This window comes from Cervus canadensis, chromosome 8 (genome assembly GCF_019320065.1).
Source record: "Cervus canadensis isolate Bull #8, Minnesota chromosome 8, ASM1932006v1, whole genome shotgun sequence".
In the NCBI taxonomy this organism is placed as follows: Eukaryota; Metazoa; Chordata; class Mammalia; order Artiodactyla; family Cervidae; genus Cervus; species Cervus canadensis.
Window position 1 is genome coordinate 23612120 of NC_057393.1, and position 17985 is coordinate 23630104.

General features: G+C 41.7%; 1 protein-coding gene across 4 annotated transcripts in view; it reads left to right on the forward strand.

The window, feature by feature from the left end:
• Positions 1–17985, forward strand: part of SORCS1 (sortilin related VPS10 domain containing receptor 1) — a 570351-nt gene that overhangs the window by 446470 nt on the left and 105896 nt on the right. For all 4 annotated transcript variants that reach the window (XM_043476626.1, XM_043476628.1, XM_043476627.1 and 1 more), the window contains exons 10-14: positions 5426–5572; positions 13384–13486; positions 13753–13829; positions 16237–16328; positions 17582–17689. In XM_043476626.1, the coding sequence (XP_043332561.1) occupies positions 5426–5572; positions 13384–13486; positions 13753–13829; positions 16237–16328; positions 17582–17689 (527 nt within the window). The remainder of the gene's footprint in view (positions 1–5425; positions 5573–13383; positions 13487–13752; positions 13830–16236; positions 16329–17581; positions 17690–17985) is intronic.

Genomic DNA, 17985 nt, shown 5'->3' on the forward strand with positions numbered 1-17985 from the left:
TGGATGTGTTCATGCAAGAGAATCCTAGAAACAAGTGTCCTAAAATTCTGTCATTCCTGAGGAGCACAAATTCTCCAGTGGCATCATGTGGAGCAGGTCACAGAAGACAGCAGGCCTGATGGTGGCCGGAGCAAAAGAGCTGTGATGAGTGTGTCTGAGACATGTGGTTTCTAGTATATCCATCTGGAGAGGATGATGATACAGAGTCTGACAGCTTTGGGCAATATCCTCCCTCCTCTGGGAAGGGGATATTAATTAATGATGATGATGGGCCCTTTGGTTTAATGGACAATGACAGTTCACCCCAGTCAATTAGAAGGGGTTGTGTTGAGAGTGAAGCCACCTGGCTACAAATTCAGAATGCACAGAACGTATGCATATGCATGAGTGAGGCACGGTGGGGGCTATGACAGACGTAATTGGTGACCGGTGCGTGTTGTTACACAGCCAGGGTCTTCTGTATGTCATGAGCACCTCTCTCTAAAAGAGAAAGCTCCACGACTCTGATGATGTAGCTACACCTCAATTCTTGGGAAAAGACTACCTCTTACAATCCAGCATAAGAGGTAGGGAAGAAAATTCCTCTCCCATTTAGGACATAGTTACTGCAAGACATAGAATATGCCCTCTAAATATTTAAGGTGATTCTCTCCCTGGGTAGGTGAGTGCTGCCTGACCAAGACAACAGGGAAGGAAAAAATACTTAGTCTTTTTTGGCAGTGGGTCCTCTGATGACAAAGGCATTTGCTGGGTATGTGTCTCTCTGGCTGGGATCCTCTCTTTAGAACAAAAAGTATCCTATCTCCAAAGACATTATGGTGGCAATATGTTCTCTTTCCCGCCGTTGTCATTGATTCATTTCTTAAATTCTCTTCTAAGTTTGACATTTCAGATTCATAATTAAAGTCTGAGATAGGGTGGGAGGAATCAGCTCCCAGTCAGCATCAGAGAAATAAGCAAAAATTTCTGTGCAGGAATCTTTCTAACATGGCCACCATGTGGAATGTATGAAAGATTTGGGGTAGGAGAGCACCTTCTAGGGATGACTATTAAGAAACAAAGGAGATATCTGGAGTTCTTTCTTTAAATCACCAAAGAAATCTAAGTCCCAGTACCTGGCATATTCTGACACTCAAAACAAATCTGCAGAGTGAATGTATACTTCCTTAGACATTCTAATGCATAAAAGATGGATATTAAAAATATTAATTGAATAGCTACTGAGTGCATGTACTGAAGAATGAATAAAAAGCAATTTCCTGTAATGTCTACCTATGACATTTCTCTCAGGATACATTTCGCTCAGGATGAGAGAGACGTTTGAAGAACTAGTATTGCCAAAGGGTTAGGTTCTTGGGTTCTCAAGTTAGACACACTGATGTGGAGTCCGTTCCTGAGGTTCTTGGGGGAATGACCTTAGAGTGATTGGCCCCATCCAGACTTTGGTTCTTGCATGTGTAGTATGAGGACGCAATGAGTCTACCACTTACACTGCATGGAGAGATGGATGTGCGCTTGCTTGCAAAAAGCCTTTCATGTCATGTCTGACATTTCTTAAGTATTTAATCAATTTGGGGCACTATGAATTTGTTCTCTCTTCTAACGCAGAATTCTTGCTACCTATTTCACTAAAAACAAAAGTAACACTTCTTGTATAAAGTGACTTTCAATTATTAATTTCAATGAGAGAATATGGTGGATTGAATGCTAATCCAGAAGTTATACCCGAGTGAGACATGATGATGTGAGAGATGACAGGAGAAGCTAGGGAGAATTCACATGTGGTAAGAAGTTTGAGGAGTACCAGACACATTTCAGAGAAGAAGAGTTGGGGACAGTCAGGATTAAAAGAGAGGTTCTGGTTTCTGGTAAAGACTTCCTGAGCTGGGTCTTGAAGGATGGGTAGGGAGAGATCAGCATTGGGATGCTGTCCCGGGGAGTGGGGTAGCCTTCATGATCAAAGAAAGGAAGAGAAGAGAAGTAAGGGTGGCTTTGAGGCTGTTATCCTGAGGTCAGTGCTTTGTGTTGTCTTGAGGTTTGAACTCTTGACACTTCATGTTGAAAAATCTCATCAACGTGGTATTTTTGGCTTGGAGGATGCTAAGAGAATAAGAAATAATTACTAATTAAATTTGAAACCTTTGGTATCATATTCCCCCATATGACAAAGACATAAAAGTGGCTTCTCAACATACTCAGCATCTTTGTGCAGAACTGAGACAGGCAGAAGAGGTAATACCAGCTCTTCTCTGAAGGGAGACAGACTGCCAACAGTGGGATGTGCCATCTCCATAGGCGTATCTTCCTGACCTCTGTGTCTGTGTGAAGGCATGCTTCCAGTGGGAATACTAGTCCACCCTCCACCCCGCAACCTGCCCTGTCATCCCACCACAGCCCACCCCAGTGCACAAACGGGTTCATGATGTGGATGCAGAGGGAGTTGTCTGGAAATGTGTCCCCTCATCCTCGGCAGAAACCTAGACCTTAAACATAAACACACACACACATTAATACACATATGCATACATGTACACACATATGCACACACACATACACACATGTACACACATATTCCACATTTTGGGTACTAATACTGCTCCCTTGGTATCCAGAGTCCACAGTAAGAGGATAGAAGTTCTAGAAACGTAATGAGACCTCATAACAGGCATGAGCTGAGCCAGGAAGATGGGCTTCTCAGGCTCAGGGAAAAGGAACCACAAGTGGCACAAAAACCTAAGGGCAGGCAAGGATGACCATCTTTGCAGACCAAGCCAAAGAGGCCTAAGTAAACAGATAAATAAAGAAAATAAAAATACACTCCAAATGGGATTTTCCCGGATTAAGTGCCTTGGCCACAAGAGGAAAATAAGCAGACCACCTTCAGCTCTATCCTTTATTGTGATACATCCCCTTGGATTGGCTAAGTTTTTACTCCTCAAGATAAACCTGAAGGCCAGGTTGCCAGAGATAAATTTCAAAGCTCTAGGGGCATTTGATAAAGCCAGACAAGCGGGAGCCAGTAAAGTCACCCGCTTCTGCAAATCAAACGCACCAACTTCTAAACACGAGTAGCCCTGCTCTGACACCTGGGCCAAAAGAGGAACGGGGCAGGTGGGGGTGGAAACTGGAATAGGTAATTTTTTTTTTTCCTTCTCTATGTCCTATGAACTTCTAGAGTGTTGCATTGTCCTTGTTTAGTACTGCTGTGGAGGGAAGACAGGTACAACTGTGGGAAAATTGTGATTTATGAAATCAAAGCTTTAAAGAATTGTCAGTATAGTGTCATTTAAGTATGTAACAGCCTCTCGAACATATGCAAGGCCAACATGGGCTTCCCTGGTGTGTAATCCTTATGGAGCCGGTGTAGTGAATAAATAAACATTGTTTGCAATTAACACGCCATTGTTAAGAGGTAGAGTATTCCTGGAAATTTACGTCTTCCACATTTGTGGAGGATCCACAGTATGTAAAAAAAGTATTCTGGCCACTGTTACAGGCCCCAAATGAAGCTTGTTTTCCTAAGTAGTCCAAAGTATTCCCACCAGCAACTCATTTATACCATTTATTTGCTTAACAAACTTGTTGTTGCAAAAGAGTACAAAGTTGGCTCAACTCTAAATTATCCCAGATGCCAAAACAGCAGGTACGAACTAATGAGGTTTGACTGTGTCAAAAGCAAAGGCAAAACGTGTGTGTTCTATTGATCGAAGCCCAACCTCTTTGAATTGACAAAGTCAGAGCCGTATTTGCTGAAAGAATGTCAGAAGTCTAACAGATTTGGATGTGAACCCCAAGTGTTTGTTATCCTCAGCAATTAGATTTCATTTATGCCTGAGTTTCCTCATCTGTAGAATCAGGATGATAGGTGCTGTGCAGGTTTATAGTGAATATTGGAGGTTTTACCTAAAAAAGACTGGGTTTAGTGTTTTGTACATAGCAAGGACTGATACCATGGTTTCATCCTTCTGCTTAAATTTTTTCATATTATAATATAAAGGACCTGAGTTAAGTTAAATGGGTTCAGGTATGCTTTCTAGCTTATTCACTTACCCTCTGTCTGTGCTCCAGAAAGCCACTTAATCTAAGTTTCTATTCCCTCATCCTCAGATGAGGCCATATCTCCTTGGCTTTTGTGAGGATTAAATGAGATAACCTTTGCAGACTGTTAGAATGCACCTGTCAACACTTTTCAGACTCTTCTCACTACCAGGTTTTCCTGGATTGTTCTAATTTAAAGTAGAGTCATTTATGCATAAATATGTTTAATTCTAAAACACATGAAAAATATGACACACAATTAATGATTTGTTCCTACACCGTTTTGGCAACTTCTTTATCATTGCCTCTTTCCTAAGATATAAAAGAGAAAAAGTACTCATATTTGCAGAGTCAAATAAACAATAAGGGCTGTTTGTGGTAGGATTAATAGTATTATAGAAATTGAGGAGGAATTGTTTGACCATTTAGGAAAACCACTACTTCTTTACGTTTAAAAGTTGTCCTCTTTTGCTTAATGTATTTTGGTAGTTTAATAGGTCTTTTACAGAAAAAAAAAAGTGATAGTCATTGGATCCAGAGTTTGCAGTGACCTCTTTTAATTGCCCAAGGCTATAAATAGTGCAGTGATTATGTCATTAACAGCAAGGGCTGTGAAACCGCAGAGCTCTGAGTTAAAATCCTTGGTCTACCACTTACTGTCTGTATGACATTAGGTGTTATGATCCTGGGCAACTCACTTTACCTGAATAAGCCTCAGTTTTGTCATTTGTGAAATAGAGTGATATTTACCCAAAAGGACTATTGCAGTAATTAAATGAGATAAAGTATTTAACTCTATGAGCGCTTGCCTAAAATAAAATAAAAGTTGTCATTGCTAAGTAACTAAGTCTTGTCTGACTCTTGGCGACCCCATGGACTATAGCACGCCGGGTTCCTCTGTCCTCCACTATCTCCTGGAGTTTGCTCAAATTCAGGTCCATTGAGTTGGTGATGCCTTCTAACCATCTCATCCTTTGCCACCCTCTTCTTCTTTTGCCTTCAATATTTCCAAGCATCAGGGTCTTTTCCATTGAGCCAGTGCTTCATATCAGGCAGCCACAGTATCGTACCCACTATTTGTTTATCATTTGCCAAGCACAGAACCAACAGCATCAGAGTTTATCTCTAGGCAACTGTAAGCTACTGTCAACCTACCTTAGATAAGAAGACTGTCAAACTTGCATTGGGCCCCCCCTACCTTAGGGGACATGGGGCTATTGCATTGTCTCCCACAGCCCAGGGAGTCATACATAAGCACAACCCTCACTCTTTTTCCTTCAAGACAAGTGCTCACAGTTGAATTTGATAGTCTGGTTTCTTTTTTAAGTAAAATAACTATATTTCTTCTCAAATTGATGTATTTTTCAGCCATGTCAATTTTTCCCAGGTAGCAGGGATAAAGGGAATGTTCTTGGCTAACAAGAAGACTGACAACCAGGTCAAGACTTTCATCACATACAACAAAGGCAGAGACTGGCGTTTGCTGCAGGCTCCGGACACAGACCTACGGGGGGACCCTGTGCACTGCTTGCTGGTGAGTCTTCATATGGGGCGAAATGCCCCACGTAGTGAGGCCTGGAGATGGAGGTCATTAAGCAGATGCATATGGTCCCAGGGCTTCTTGCTCAACTGATGAACAGGAGCGGATGGGGAAAGGTGTGAAGGTGGTTGTAGGAAAGAGTCACAGCTTTGCGGCTTGTGATGGACCAAAGCTATAAGAGAAGATAAGTAATTTTCTTGCTTATTTCCAAGGATGTTCAGTTGCTGTCCAATTTCTGATGAGGACCACATATTGTAGTTTAAGGGAGAGTATGATAGTTTCCATTTGTAGTGGGAAAAGATACCCTTACTTTCTCATGAAGAACCTGTTAAGGATCTAATGACACATAAATTCAGCTGTAAAGTTGATGGGCTGAATACAGAAATGTGTAAGTGTATTTTCCAGTGGACGTGCTTATTCATATTTTCAGAGAAATTTATGCCTCAAACAGAGGTAAGGACCACTGATTTAAATCCTTAATCAGTACTCTTTATAATATATCCCATTCATTTATGACATTATATAAAGCTGGTAAGGAAAAACTATGGTCTGTGGGGCAAATCTAGCCCACTGCTTGTTTTCTAAATAAAATTTTATTGGAACGTAGTAATGCGTATCCACCTATATGTTGTCTATGGATGCTTTTGCTCTACAGTGGCTTAATTGAGTAGCCATGACAGAAACTGTGTGGTCCATCAATGAGATATTTATTATCTGATCCTTAAAAACAAATTTTTTGACCCCTACTTTGAAATATGGCTTTTAAAAACTTGTCTAACATTGGGGCAGTAAGTAGGTCAGATCAAATTCTTTTTGTATTTGATTATGGTGTCCAAGGGAGGAATCACAAATGTGTCTTGCCTTCAAGGAGATTTCTGTCTACTTGAGAGAGAATAGATTAGTGAGTGAATGATTATAAGGTCACATCCTAGTTTTCTTAGTATTTATGATACCTTCCCTGTACCTGACACATGAATTTGATACTGAGTGAATGAAGGAGGGGAGGCAGGGGTTAACTGTAAAATAATATATCATTAAATGCTAATTTCTAGAAAATAAATCCAAAGTTTCATTTGAATTTATAAAAGGGAGAGAGCAATCTGTAAAGCTAGAGGAGAGACCTCTTAGTTTTAGTAAGCAGGGCTTGATATATACCAATTATTCACGCTCACCAAACAATCCCAGCTTTATTTAATGTTATGCACACGGAGCCTGCTTCCTTCTGTCCCGTGAAGTCTGAGCAGTCACTTCTCAGGTTCATCTTCTACAGCTGTAGGCAGGTCACCCTCCCAATGGAGAAGATGCCACAGCCACAGCTTGACCTTATTAGCTGCAGAGGATATCACAGTTGTCATCATGTATCAGGGGAAGCAGTCTGAAATTCTGCCTCCCACTCAGCTTATATTCTTATTAGTGGCAACTTACAGGGGGGGAAAAGCCAGCTGTTACTCAGTACACAAATCCAGTTACAGAGTAAGTGAATGTAGCAGTTAGGTATTGAATGCCTATTCTATGCAAGGCATATAGCATTTTAAAAATATATATATTTTTAACTGATTGATGATTGGTTTAAAACATTGGTTTGATTCCTGTCACACATCCACATGAATTAACCATAGGTGTACATTATGTCCTCTCTCTTGAATTTTCCTCACACCTCCCGCCCATTCCCACCCCTCTAGATTATTACAGAGCACCAGTTTGAGTCCTCTGAGTCATATAGCAAATTCCCATTGGCTATTTATAAGGCAAATAGCATTTTAAAAACATGCCCACCTCCCTCATTCAGCTGTTCCAAGTTGAAGCCAAAGACGCAGGAGATGTCCCAGTGCCTTAAATGCTGTCTTCCATCCCATCATGCATGTTGATGACTGAATGCCCATGAGAAAAAGTCAACTGTATCACCTAAAGAGGCTTTCCTGGGTGCTCTGGCATCATAAATGGACCATTAGAAATGCCCCTTACGCAAAGCCCTTAGTGAGACATTCCTTGCTCCTCCCCCAGCCCAGAGGTAGGAAGTCTAACTGTTGTGCCTCCGAATTATAAATGCCGTATCAGCTTACATCCCCATCTCCAGAGACCGTCCTAATACAAGCATCATCATTCCTTGCTTTCCCTACAGTGACAGTTGCTCCTCCTGTCTCTACATGGCAACTTCATCTCACCATAGCAGCCAGTGAAACCTTTTCTCCGCCCCCCGCCCTTAAATCTAACTTCATTGAGTTGAAATATGCATACATAAAAGCATTTTAAGAGTTTAGTGATAAATCTTGACAAACGTATAGGCCCATGTAATGGCTACCACAGTCAAGATACAGCATTTTAATCACTCTAAAAAATTGCTCTGTGCCTCTTCACAGTCAGCACCCACACCCTTGGCCCTAGACAACCTCTGATTTGCTTTCTTTCATGAGGGATTAGATTGTTCTTTCCTAAAATTTTACATAAAGGTGTCAACTTGAATTTTAAAAATTCAGACCATGTGCCTCCTTTACTTAACCTTCTAATGACTTTCTAATTCAGATGGAGTCAAATTCAGATACTTGACTGTTGCCTGCAAGATTCTGCATGTTCTGGCCCTTGTCCATTTCTCCTGCCTGGTCTCTGGACTCTCTCTTTCCTTACACATTGGCCATGGTGAGGGAGGAGATCACTCCTTTCCATTCCATTAGCTCACCACACTCTTTTATGTTTTAGGCTCTGTATCTGCCATTATATTATATCTCTTAAAATGCCCTTCTTCTTGTATGACTTTTTCTTGGCATTCAGATCCTTGGTTGAGAACCTTCATCTCAGGAGCTTCCTTGAGCATCCTCTGAAACTGTACTTGGTCTAGTGTTTTTTTATTCAGGATCTTTCTCACTCTGAAATCAGCACATGCGTCTGTTGACTTGCTAGTATATCTCCTCCCACTCACTGTGAGCTCCACAAGCATGGGGACCATGACGCTCTTTTTGGTCACTCCAAAAAGTTAGCTCAAGAGCCGTACTTGACACATGGTGGGTGCTTAACACTTATGTTGTGGAGGGTGTTGTCTTTGTTTCAGGCAGACATGCCATGGACAGATGTTTGAGTTTCATATTTGGACTTTAGTGGAAGCCTTTCCTTGCCATTGATAGTCACACTGAAAAATTTGTTATAATAACCACCTTCTGAAGTTCATGTACACCAGTTGACCCCACAGCTAACAGAATCACTAGGCTCACTAAGACTGAGGAAAAATCAATGAAGGAGATATAGATATATGGTACCCAGGAGTCTTTTGGCCTTCCTCCCTCTTTAATCCTATTATTTAATGTAGTTTAAATCTGAGCTTTAGAAAACAGGCAGTAGAATGAAGAGAAGAAAATGAAAAAAGGAAGAAGAAACAAACAAACAAAAAATATTATACAACTCTGCCAAGGCACAGAGTAAGAAAGATCTTTGAGCTTCAGGAGACCCAGACTGTTAAAAACTTCCTTAGGTTTGGGAGCTGGTAGCAGAGAGGAGATAAAAAGAGATTTTAGATTGTGAATACTTGGAAAGTGACAGTGTCACTGGAAACACAGCCTAGTGATTAGAAAAGAGATTTTTTTTTTTTTCCCGGCAGGGTTGTTGCAAATGTGGAACAAGTTCAGAATTACAGCCCCAAATGGAATGTTCCTAGTAAAATATATAGAAATAAGACATCCAGGGTAATCTGGGCTGTATTTTTAGGACTTTTAGACTGATTGCCTGGAGGGCTCAGCTGGGATTTCTTTCCCCTGAAGACCACATTGTACATTTAGATGGGGTGTTATAGGTCATGGTCCACCTGACTGCAGAACCTCAGGATTGGGCTCCCTAGAGGCAAAATGTGAGCTGAGCCTGTGAAAAATCCTTGGGCCCCGAGGGACAGCCTAGTGTTTCATGGAGAGAAACCGTGCCTTCTTGATGGGTTCAGTTGGCAGCTACCTACTGAAGCTAAGCTGCAGCTGCCCCAGGAGACTCGACCCTGCTTCCTGCTCCTCTGCACTGGTTGCAACTTCCCATATTCTGCTGAGTCTGAGCAGTGCTGAATGCCCTACACCCAGCCAGCTGGCTGGGGGCCACCCTCTTCTTTGTCCCCGACTCCTTACAAAAACTTCAGTGGATCCCACACTGCAACTCAGGATCAGAAACTGTACAAGTGTGTGTGTAGGATGTCTTGTGTGTGTAGGATGTCTTGGATCATTTAACGCTTCTCTGCTGGTCACCCACAGTGCCAGGAAGACAGCAGTTCATTCGTAGATCAATTGATTTCAACAGGCATTCACTGAACACTTGCAGTGGCCAAAGGATTTTATTGGTTAAAGTAAGAAATACAAGAATAAGGCCAAAGGAAGGTAATTGGGGTCTAGAGGTCTGCAGTATACTTCAAGAGCATGTCAACTCCCTGGATTTGAATGCAAACCTTTGTGTGTGCTTCCTTTGTGCACTTTTCTTGGGAAAGAGTCCTCAGTTTGCATCAGAATTTCAAAATCTGTGCTTGACCCCAGAAAGATTGAAGGCTAAGTATCTAGTTGTTCCTGGTATCGACCAGCTGGTGATACTCCATGCTCTATGCCTATGTGTGAGTCAGAACCACAGGCAACTTCTAAGCACATGTGTTGGTCCCTCTGTTCTTGTAGGTCAGTTCCTAGATCATGGTGATTTCAGTGTATAGTTTTGTAGATTTTTAATATGAAAAGTGAAGGGAAATAGATGGAGGTCTTTGGGATAAGCTGTGTTTTAACTCATACTAAATTAGGGATAACTCATGCTGCAGTCCTGCTGCTGCTAAACCTCGTCAGTCATGTCCGACTCAGTGTGACCCCACAGCCGACAGCCCACCAGGCTCCGCCATCCCTGGGATTCTCCAGGCAAGAACACTGGAGTGGGTTGCCATTTCCTTCTCCAGTGCATGAAAGTGAAAAGTGAAAGTGAAGTCACTCAGTCCTGTCTGCCTCTTCGCGACCCCATGGACTGCAGCCTACCAGGCTCCTCCGTCCATGGGATTTCCCAGGCGAGAGTACTGGAGTGGGGTGCCATTGCCTTCTCCATGCTGCAGTTCATGGGGTCACAAATTGTTGGACATGACTGAGCCACCGAACTGAACTGGAAAGATACTCAGTATATGTCCCCTAATGGGAGAAAAGAAGGCAGGAAGGCAGAAATGGACAGTGTCTCCTGCCTGGGCAGAATATGTCTAAGAACTGGAATGCCTTGTCTCATGTTTTCTAGGAGCTTGCAGTGGTTTGAGAGACATTATAACAACCTCTCTATCAATCTTTGGTGACCCCACTTTAATAAATATCCCAAACTGTTCAAGTGTAAACGTTTAAGTTTAAAAAGTGAAGATGAATCACTTAACATCATTTTTCTGCAATGTGGACTAACTTTCTTGAAAAAAATGGAAGGGAAAAAAAAAACACATAGAATATTTCCCTTGTACCAGTTGGGGGCAATCCAGTACTACAAATGTGCAAGTGAGAGAAAAAAAGTACACGAAAAAGATCGTTTGTAATGTTGCTGCTACTGCATGAACTGGTGTCCTTTCTTCCCAAATTAATTTTTCTCAGGCCTCCGAAAGCCGTAGCAACGGAGCAGTGCTGAAATGACCAATTGAAAATGCTTTCTTTCTTATGTAATGGCAAGTGCCCTCTCATAAATAATCCTTGGGCCAGGTGGCAACTTAGCTTCACAGTCTTCCAGACTGCAGGGTGATGAAGCGTGTGACCGGTGGCTGACTTAAGATTGCCACCTGGGTGCTCTCTTGGCCAGGGTTATCCTGCTCTGTTGGTACAAAAGGCCATCCACTCAGCCCCTGTGTCTAAGTATAGTAGTAATCACTTCTTTGAATGCCATGGAGATTCTCACGTTACTCTGGTAATGTGGTTTATAACAATACCTAAGCCCATGCACTTCTGGCATTGTTCTGGGTAGAACAGTAAAGTAAGGTCTTTCATGCCCTAACTTGAAAGTGTTGCCTGATATTTCAAGTGTTTATTGATTGTCTTTTTTAGGTTCTATGTGAGGTTTTACAGAAGATGTAAAGTAGTACTTGATGTTTTCTCTTTATTTATCAAGTGTGTCTCTTAGGGCGATAAAACTCTGCATACTCGATGACGTGATCCAGGATTGTGCGTGGTAAAATTAGCTGTGGCAAACCAGAGAAAGCAAGATCTGATAGGTTGCAGTTGTCGGGAACATTTTCATGGACACATGGTTTGACACCTCTGGTTATCCTGTCTCAGCATCTGCCTGAGTGTTGGTCAGCACTTCCCTGGGACCTCTGTAGTATGCGGTACCCTCGCTAATCTTCCACTTGGGCAAAAGGCAGTCAAGTTTTGGGGTCTGACTATATCTTCTTATAGGGGTGGACTTCTTTACCCTTATGGAATATTGCAGAGTAAGAATTCCATTTTTGAAAGCTGTTCATGAAATTTTCATGCAAAGCCAACCATTTATTGTGGTAATCATTCCTTGCGAGTTTACCCCCTGTGTTGGCAGTGATGGAAAGACCCGACTGTGATCCATTGTGTCATTTCACCAGTGTTTTGGCTGCTTTTACTTCTGAGTTTCATTTTTAGCTTGTCATTTACTCTATCCCATCTAAATGCAATCACTGCATCTCTGTCGCTCTCCGAATATCTGCTGGCTGAGACTTACAGAGCAGAATGAAAGTAATAACAGAGGTACATTGGTGATTTCAAAAACTCAAGTCGATAAGATTAGAAAATAATCTTCCTGAGAGATGAAAAGCGACGTGGGTTCAGTCACAAACTTGTCGTTGTTGATGATTCAGTACAAGAACGATTTTAAATGAAATTTGTGTGAGATTTATTATCCTGTGTTTTTTTTTTTTTTAAACTGTTGATGTCTTTATCTGAAAACTTGATCGAGTTTTGTATGCACAAACAAGTCTCTTAAATTTTCGTTTAAATTGTTGTCACTTGTGTGTTTCATCTACAAGAACTTTTATGTTGAATTACACTAGATCTGATAATACCCTTATATAGACACTATGTCAGTTGTCTGGTGGATGTAAGGACAGTTCCACATGTCATATAGCTTCTTCTACAGAACTGAGACCAAGGCTTCATATGACTAAGAGATGCTGAGTGACTTCTTCAGAGCCCCCTTAGCCTGGCTGCGCTTTCTGTCCAATCTCAAACCCCATTTCTCCTCATTGATCTTACTCAACTACCTGTTGTATTACAGCTCCACTCTTCTGCTCCTTTTCTTTGTTACTGATATTACTCAGACCTGAAATGTCCTTTATCCCTCTGAGCATCTCATCTGCAATTCAAATCCTACCCACCTTTGCTTCAGACTCTTTTCTCCTTGAAATTTCCCCTCAACTGAAGTTAAACGTAGGCTCCTATCCCCTAGAATTTCATATTTTGTCTGTACTTACCTCCTGGCTGTTAAAATATAGTCTCTTTATGGTAATCAATAGAAAGATCTTAAATTGTACACTCCTTAGTGGCAGAGACCAAACTCTATAGTCTGTGTTAAGCCTTTCATAAAACTACACCGTGTGTTTTACAGATAAAGTATTAAAATGTTTGTTGAATGTCCAAATGGAAGTTTTATCAGTAGACTAGACTTGAAGTGAAAGTGCTCTCTCCTTCAGCAGTTTGGCAGCTGTCTTATACTTAGTGGGTACCAGATATCTGTGGAATGAAATGCGGAGGGATGGATGGGTTCATGGATGGGTGACGGATGGGTGGGATGGTTGAATGAATGGATAGGAGCTATGAATCTGAGCTTTAAACAACCATTTAGATGGTGTGCTTTCATGATCCTATTTCTCCTCTTCTCAGCCCTATTGCTCCCTACACCTTCACCTTAAGGTCTCTGAGAATCCCTACACGTCAGGGATCATCGCCAGCCGAGACACAGCCCCCAGCATCATAGTAGCTTCAGGTAAGCAGCTTGCCTGGTCTGCTCACTGCTGTAAATTGTATTTATTTAAAGAAGCCAGGTAGCTGTGCTTGGAACTTAATGAGCAAGCTAAAAATATTTTTGAAAGGCACCTAAGCCACTGACCCTGAAGCTAGTATGCTGAAAAACCCTGCTCAGATAGAGTGTTTGCAGTCTAAATCCACCTCGGGCAGTGCACACTGCCAGCACAGCCTGTCGTTAGCTTTTGCAGAAACTTCTCCTCACTAATGGTGATGTGCTCTCTCCAGGTAATATAGGTTCTGAGTTGTCAGACAGTGACATCAGCATGTTTGTCTCTTCAGATGCGGGAAACACTTGGAGGCAGGTAAGAAAGTATCCTGGTTAAGTTACTGGCGTTTAAATGTATTAAAAATTATCTAGCTTGTTTCAGTTCTGGGAATTTATTCAGTTACACATAAATCCTAAAGCTTCTCTATGTGTTTATTCCCTTTTTTGTTTTATGCATGGCTTACAAAAGTTCTGAGTTCAGCAAATATTTATGAAATTTTATTTATTTGCTTGATAAATGAGCCTTTGCATGCGTGCTCAGTTACTTTCATCATGTCCAACTCTGTGCAACTCTATAGACTGTAGTCCGCCAGGCTCCTCTGTCCATGGGATACTCTAGGCAAGAATACTAGAGTGGGTTGCCATACCTTTCTCCAGGGGATCTTCCTGACCCAGGGATCGAACCTGGGTCTCCTGCATTGTAGGAGGATTCTTTACCATCTGAGCCACAAGGAAAGTCCTAAAAAAATGACACTTTATCATAGCCTATATGTAAGAAAGTTTATAAGTAACAATGAAACCAAATTAGATATGACTCAATTTTCCCCTTAAAAGAAAGCTGGAATTCTAGAGAGTTTATTATGTAGGGAACATGAAGCCTGGATGGGAGATTATCTATCTAATGCCCCATTGCCTCTGCAAATTCCTCTTGCCTTGAAGTCAGAATAGAGGAGAATGCAGTGATACAGAGAAAACCATTACCCAGGTGGTGCTCTGAGATGTTTAAAGCTCATGTGCAGAAGACAGAGTAATAACCATCAGGGCACATATGTTAGGGAAAGTAGAAATGGAATCACTTTCAACCAGTGTGTTTAGCTTAAATGCTTCCTCTTTCTTCTGAATGAAAATTAGATACTCCTAGCTTATAAAACAGGCGCTTAATGAGGTTTAACAGTCCTAACAAAATAGATGCCTAATGCATGGTTGTTACACTTCAATAAATATGTTTTAATAAGCCACTGACATTTAATTATCATACAATAACTAGCACCATAAATTGAAATCTAATGCACAGGTAATCACACAGCAGTGAGAACACTGCGCTTTAAATTTTAGACAGAGATGTCCATGTTACAATCTAGTTACCATCTCCTAGCTTCAGAGATCTGCACTTTGATTCACACGTTTTGAAAAGACTGGGTCAGGAAAGAAACTTGCTTAAGAAATTCCAGGGGTTTTGATCTTGGAGATATATGTGCTCAGTCACTCTTTGCAATCCCATGGACTGTAGCCCTCCAGGCTCCTCTGTCCATGGAATTTGCCAGATAAGAATGCTCAAGTGGATTGCCATTTCCTTCTCCATGAATATATATAGGAACATGCATTGTTAAACTTCCTATGGACAATAGTTAGAGAGCCAGGGTCACATTTTTTTCCTTCTAACGTCCCAAACAAAGCAAATAAGTCTCTCCTATAGTCCTGGGGTACATCTTGACTGTAAGAAGTAGACAGAGTGGAAACAATTATGTTTATAGTGTAATCACAGACAAGGCTATACTAACAGAGTGACTGTGAGAAAACAATATGCATTTTGTATGGAGAGGACTTAGAAATTGTCTCCAGCCAGTCTTTATTTGACCTCAGATTCCTCTCTCCACATACAGAGAGAGACCCAGTGACAATGTACCCAAAGGTATGATTTCATTTTGATCAGAATTACTCTATGACTGGCTTCCCTGGTGGCTCAGATGGTAAAAGTGTCTGCCTACAATGCGGGAGACCCGGGTTCGATCCCTGGGTGGGGAAGATCCCTAGAGAAGGAAATGGCAACCCACTCCAGTACTCTTGCCTGGAAAATCCCATGGACAGAGGAGCCTGATAGGCTACAGTCCATGGGGTCACGAAGAGTTGGACACGACTAAGTGACTTCATTTCTTCACTCTATGACTGGCTAGAGAATCCATGAGTTGAACAGGAACATCTGTCCCCTGTAACACTTGGAAACTTTGAAGTAATTGCATGTGGAAAGGACACTGTCATTCACCCCGTCCTAGCATTGTCCATTATCGTCTACCTGGTCCTTGGCAAGTTACCACTTCTTTCTAAACCTTAGTTTTCTCATCTGTGAAAATGAGAGCCTTGGAATAGAGTGTCTTCATGGTTTCTCTGATCTAAAGATGTGACCCAATGTGACAGTTGCCCACATGTCAACATAATCATAAATGGAACCCAACAGAGCTCACCACAAAATGACAGGAATAGAGATATGAATACATAAATCTTAGGTATTATTTAAACTTTGCTTGTGGAGCACCTAAAATCATTTTATGGAATTCCAGTGGTACATGTCAGCCACCTGAGGAAGCACTGTTCATAACTGTGTCTCCCCACAGATTTGGGGGAACCCAGTTCTATCATGGAGAGATTATTTTTCCTCAAATGAAGACATTCTCTGAACCCTGGGTGTGGGGGGGGCGGCTGTGTATGTGCTTTTCCTCTTCCAGATATTTGAAGAAGAGCACAGTGTTTTGTATCTGGATCAAGGTGGAGTCCTGGTTGCTATGAAGCACACATCTCTCCCAATTCGACATCTCTGGTAAAGGCACCTGTTGCCCCTCAATCCTGTACCCAGGACTGGTTCCACACAGCTGAGACCAGTCTAAGTCAGGCTGACAGACTATAACTGTGCTTGTAGTAAATTGTCATGGTCTGCTGGACTATAACTTATACCTTTGCTTTATTATAAGGGTGAGGGGGAGAAAGAGAAAGGGAGCATGCTTCTGCCCTTTAGAAAGGAATTATACATGGTTTTGGAATGTGAGAGCTCCCTTCTCTCCCATCAGTACCTCCAGCACCTCACTCTTTCAGTACAGTCATGGGTAGAGTGGTTGTCAAGGATAATCTCTGAATAGCTTAATTTCCCACAGCCACCTATCCCAAATATTGTCTCCTGAAGTTTAATATTTGCATTCACTCTGTTCATTCTGCACAGAGATCAGCAGTGCATGTCACTTCTGCTCTGATCTCATTTGGCCTCATTTTTGCAGGCGGGAGAGGGTGGTTTTCTGAAACTCTCCCTGTAGGTCTTCTACAGATGAACATGCAAGGCCTAACTTCCAGAGGGGTTTTTCAATAGATTCCTTTATCTGTGTTTTTGAAAATGGCTCTCTCCACAGGCGAGCTCGTTCAAAGTCAAAGGCTTGATTTTCCCTCCACTGTTGGGTTACTTTGGTGGACCAAAGGGAAAGCCGCAGAAATAAGAGAACCAGAGGCTTAGCCTGAGGGAAGGCATCCCAGAGAAAGGCAGAGGAAAGGAAACGTCCTGTATGACCATCAGAGTTGCAGAGTCCTCTCTTACTTTCAAGAGCCTGTCCTTCTGCACCCTTTCACTCAGAGGGTCAACCAGGATTCGTAACAATGTACGAAGGATACCACTAAGGGTTTGATCACATGGAGGTGGCTGATTCAAGTCCATCACAGTGGTCTCAGAAGGTGACTGTTCTCAGAATCAAGGCTTGCTGCTAGATGACAGCAAGGTTTTAGAGAGGGTCACATTGAGATCTAAGACCTAATAAGATACCCAAATTTAAAAAATTCTATCAGTGACTTATCATTCCCATTTCATACAGCTCTCCACTGATTGATGTTATAATACATCTGGGCCCCAAATCACTTGGCTAGCTGTATATCCACCTTCTGATGTAATTAAGAACACTTATTCATATCAAAGGCTCACTTTGACAATGCCCCAGGTACTTCTAAAATATATTCTGTCCTAGTTGGTAGTATCTTTTCTTTGAAAGGATTTTCTTTTGAGGTCCGATGACTGTTATTTTTTTCTGTCATCAGGTTGAGTTTTGATGAAGGGAGATCTTGGAGCAAATACAGTTTCACATCTATTCCCCTTTTTGTGGATGGGGTTCTGGGTGAACCTGGGGAAGAGACTCTCATCATGACGTAAGTGGAAAACCGTGTTGTCTTCTAGTCTTAATAGAAATCCAGAAACGTGTGGTTTTTAGCTGACCCTGTTCGCCTTGCTGCTGTCAGTTTTAAAGTTGCTAGCATAGGCAGTGCATCTGACTTCATGATTCCCTAGCAAAGAAGAAAAGAGCAATGCAGGGGTCCATTTTTGCTAGCTATTAGGAGACCTATACTGTAGGCTGGCAGCAAAGTGGTACAGCCTATTTCTTCCTATACTGAATAAGCTTAGGGAAATTAGACGTGATTTTTTTTTCAATAGAAGATAAAGCTAT